The following is a 3,627-nucleotide window of genomic DNA, read 5'->3' as shown; positions in this document are numbered from 1 at the left end:
CACAGCTGTATGCTGCTCAGATTACATGCCTTAACTCCCGTAACTGTGTTTTTCTCCAAAATGTGGGCGTGCCGACTATACTGTAGGTCATATGGTACTATTGATAAGTACACGCGTTTGTTTCTTATGTGAAGGCAGTAGCAGTGTTCCTGTTTGTATCTCACCACGAGCACAGTGAAGTATGTCAGATGGTTACAGAGGCACTCGGTGTACTTTTCTCCTTTCTGTCCGACCTCACATCCATCTCCTAACCAATTGATCTGCAACGGATCTGCACAAAGAAAACACAGATTGACACGTACTGTACTTAATAAACATCTCAGGATTTACAGTAAATTATATTTCTGACAAATTAATATTGCTTGTAAGGTTGTTCTAAGGTTTCTTACCTTTCTTCGTGTCCCATGAAACACAACTCCTTGAATGCGTTTTCTGAAAAAAAAAGACAAAAAAAAGAGCAGCCCATTTGTATTCATATTTACGACATTTTAAAAAGGTAACCACTGCATAATTTGATTCTGTAGTGATTGAAAGAGTTGCATTCATTTAAGACCTACGTGCAAAATCTGGCTTGTTGCGTGTCACTACAATACTGTAAGAAATAATGTGAACCAGACATGGTGGCTTTGTGCGCATTGCAGAGAGGAAGCTACAAACAGCTGCATCGGTTTTCTGCGAGATGTGAAGTAAGAACAGTAACTTTCAAGTGGTTTCCGTGTCTTGTTGAGGTAGACGGCCTAAAGCAGACGTCACTGAACAAAAGAAATCGTCTCGTTTTGAAATAACATTTTGTTGCAAGTTTGTGAGAAATATCCAACTCTGCTTTTCATAAAAACAATATACTCCTGTGGCCCAAGGTAAACAAGGAGCATGACGTGCACCACCAGATGTTTCTTTAATTGAGTTCCCCAAAATCTATGTAGCATCAAAATACTTGCTGAACTTTGTAAGAGAGATTTTATGTTTATATTGTTTACCAAATTTGTTAGAAATACAGTATGAAAGTACAGATTAAAAGGTCTCCTATCATGCAAAATGCACTTTATACAAAAATATGTGTCTCCGGTTTGTCAGGGAACTCAAGCGTCAGAAAATAAAACCCTCTCTCTTTTCCTCCGTACCCAAATCTCTAAACACGGCGGTACAACGGAGCTGATCCAGATTTGCGTCCGATATGACGTAATATCAGAAACGTTGCTATCAGAAACAATGCTTGACGTGTTTTGGACTTTATATGGTCTTTGTTTACATTAGCAAGCATCGCTATCCCCAGGATTCCACCGGGTCCGCGCTTCTGGGACGCTTCTAGCCATAACGCGGCGCGTCTGGTGGAATAGCACCCATTGACTCGAGTGGCCACGATCGCTGTGAACGCCGCGGCGCAGACGGACCCGGTGGAATCTAGGGGTAAGACATGAGTGGATCTGACTTTAATTACATTTGACTTGGAGAGAAGGTATGGGTGTTTCTCAATGTCGAGGACGGCTTGTTGGTAGGCACATGTCTTCCGAGTTCACTTGCTTTCAGAAGCGAGGCCAAGAATCCTTCCTAGCCTTGGAATCAAAGAATGCGGAACAGGTGTGCAGTGTGCGTCATATGCGTGGCCCCGCCTTAAATGGAGCGCGAGTTTCCGCAAGATTTGGAAATTGGTCCGTCCTGTGCGCAAAGCACTGTGGGGCTTTTAAGGACCGCGGCGCCTCGAAATGTGCTCGCTACTAAGTACGCCAGCCTCGTAAATTCCAAGTATGCTGGACATTTGGAACAGTCCTTCGGGACTCGGCACTCGATGACGTAGTTATGCTTGAAATAGTGCTCTGGAGCAGCCTCTCGACATTGAGAAACACCCGATGTGTGTAAAACGAGAAAGTAGGGGAAAAAAGAGGAAACTGAACCTTGTGTAAACCCGCAGAGAAAAAGCTTTTTGAGCGTCTTACTGTTTCAGAAATATCCTGCGTGGTGATTTGAACATTGATATGGGCGTTTAATCAGGGCAGGCAATTTAGCTGTATCTGCCGCCAGTAATTCTGAGCAGGCATAAGCGTCGCCTCCTCTTTTTGTTTGTTTCAAGGCTAAGGACCCCAAGGAATCAGTCATTCTCTATACACCAGGGGTTCCCAAATCTTTTGCCATGCCAGAGAACCCACGCCTGCTTATAGCATTATCCTCTGGCGGGTCCCCAGTTTGCAAATTTTGTTTTTTATTTTTAAATTGATGTGTACAAGTGCCTCGCGATAGAGCCATGCAGTGCGTTGCCACTACATTGGGCCTTCTGTCTGATCAAAGCTGTCAGCTCCGCTTCTTTGCCTGTCATAGCCCACTGGCCATCTGAACACACCACCCACACAACTTGAGACCAGTCAAAGTCCATTTGATGATGATGTACCACGTAAAACTTGGAAAATGTCCCTTCATGTGGTCCTACCGTTCCAGGCTTTGCAAATAATATTCCTCAACAAAGTTGTCTTTGAAATAAAATCTGATGGTATGCAAGCAGATTCTGCCGACATTTGCTACATCCTGTTGCTTCATCCAGCTTGCCAGAGCGAAACATATCACTAGCTCTCACTTGCTCCAAAAGCTGAGGAGATACTTCAGTTCACTATCTCAGTAGCGCTGGCTTGATACAAAAACAAAATGTTAAAAGATTGGCAATCAAAGGGAAAAAAACACATAGCATTGATAGTTATTAATAAAAAAAAATAAGAAAATCGCCGTTTCCCTCAAACTTTGGTGACCCACCTGGCGTCCCCCCGGGGTCGGGGCCCCCACTTGAAAACATCTGCTCTAACAGGCCTGGGAGTAGAGGGATATGAGGATGTCTAAAATGCATGATCCGTTTTTAGTATTTTGAGCAAAACACATCATAGACATGTTTTTTACATATTTGGTATATAGTATATGATATATATATATATACCAAAAATAGCATGATAGGAGATCTTTAAGACAACTATAAAGTGGGTCACTTTCAAATGACAAATTGAGGGATTAAAGAAAACCCAACGTACAGGTATGGACATCATTGTGCAAAGGCAATCGGCTGATTTGGCTCAGAAAGATTGCGATGATCTCGTTCTCCACGGGATTCCCACACATCATCGAAGGAATCCTGGCCTCCTTTCAACCTCCTGGAACACAAACAAAAACATTGATTATACCATATGATATGATACGATACAACACGCACCCCGACGCATTTGTCAGAAATTCGAAAAGATGCAATACTTGACAAGTGATCATCGTCACATCCACCCACGATTAGTAAGGTGATTAGAAATGCTTCACACAGCACCACAGTGAAATTTGTTCTCGCTGCATTTAACCCATCCTAGCACCAGGAGCTAGACTAGAGCAGGTGGGCAGCTATGGAGTGAGGGGGGAAGGGGGTCCGGCGCATTGCTGCAAGGGGCACCGAAGCAGGGGCAGGAGGTGAACTGGGACCTCTACCAAGTAGCAGTCCAGCACCTGCGCGTGATTTTTAGGGTCTGGTCGCGGTGGGGACTTAGACCGGCGACCCCTACAGCTCCCAGTCCAAGCCCTTACTGACTGAGGCCATCCCGCCCGGAATGACTGAGGCCGGGACTGCCACGGCGGTGGTGCAAACAGGCATTGAATCTCATTTGTCTA

General features: G+C 44.4%; 1 protein-coding gene across 1 annotated transcript in view; it reads right to left on the bottom strand.

The window, feature by feature from the left end:
• LOC104960860 (uncharacterized) overlaps positions 1–3,627 on the bottom strand; it is an 18,315-nt gene that overhangs the window by 3,001 nt on the left and 11,687 nt on the right. The window contains exons 7-8 of the mRNA XM_010789033.1: positions 390–432; positions 165–271 (exon numbers count right to left, since the gene is read on the bottom strand). Coding sequence (XP_010787335.1) covers positions 165–271; positions 390–432 — 150 coding nt within the window. The remainder of the gene's footprint in view (positions 1–164; positions 272–389; positions 433–3,627) is intronic.

The sequence above is a fragment of the Notothenia coriiceps genome, unplaced genomic scaffold (assembly GCF_000735185.1).
Source record: "Notothenia coriiceps isolate Sejong01 unplaced genomic scaffold, NC01 NC01_scaffold00032460, whole genome shotgun sequence".
Classification (NCBI taxonomy): domain Eukaryota; kingdom Metazoa; phylum Chordata; class Actinopteri; order Perciformes; family Nototheniidae; genus Notothenia; species Notothenia coriiceps.
This window is presented reverse-complemented; position numbering and strand designations above follow the sequence as displayed.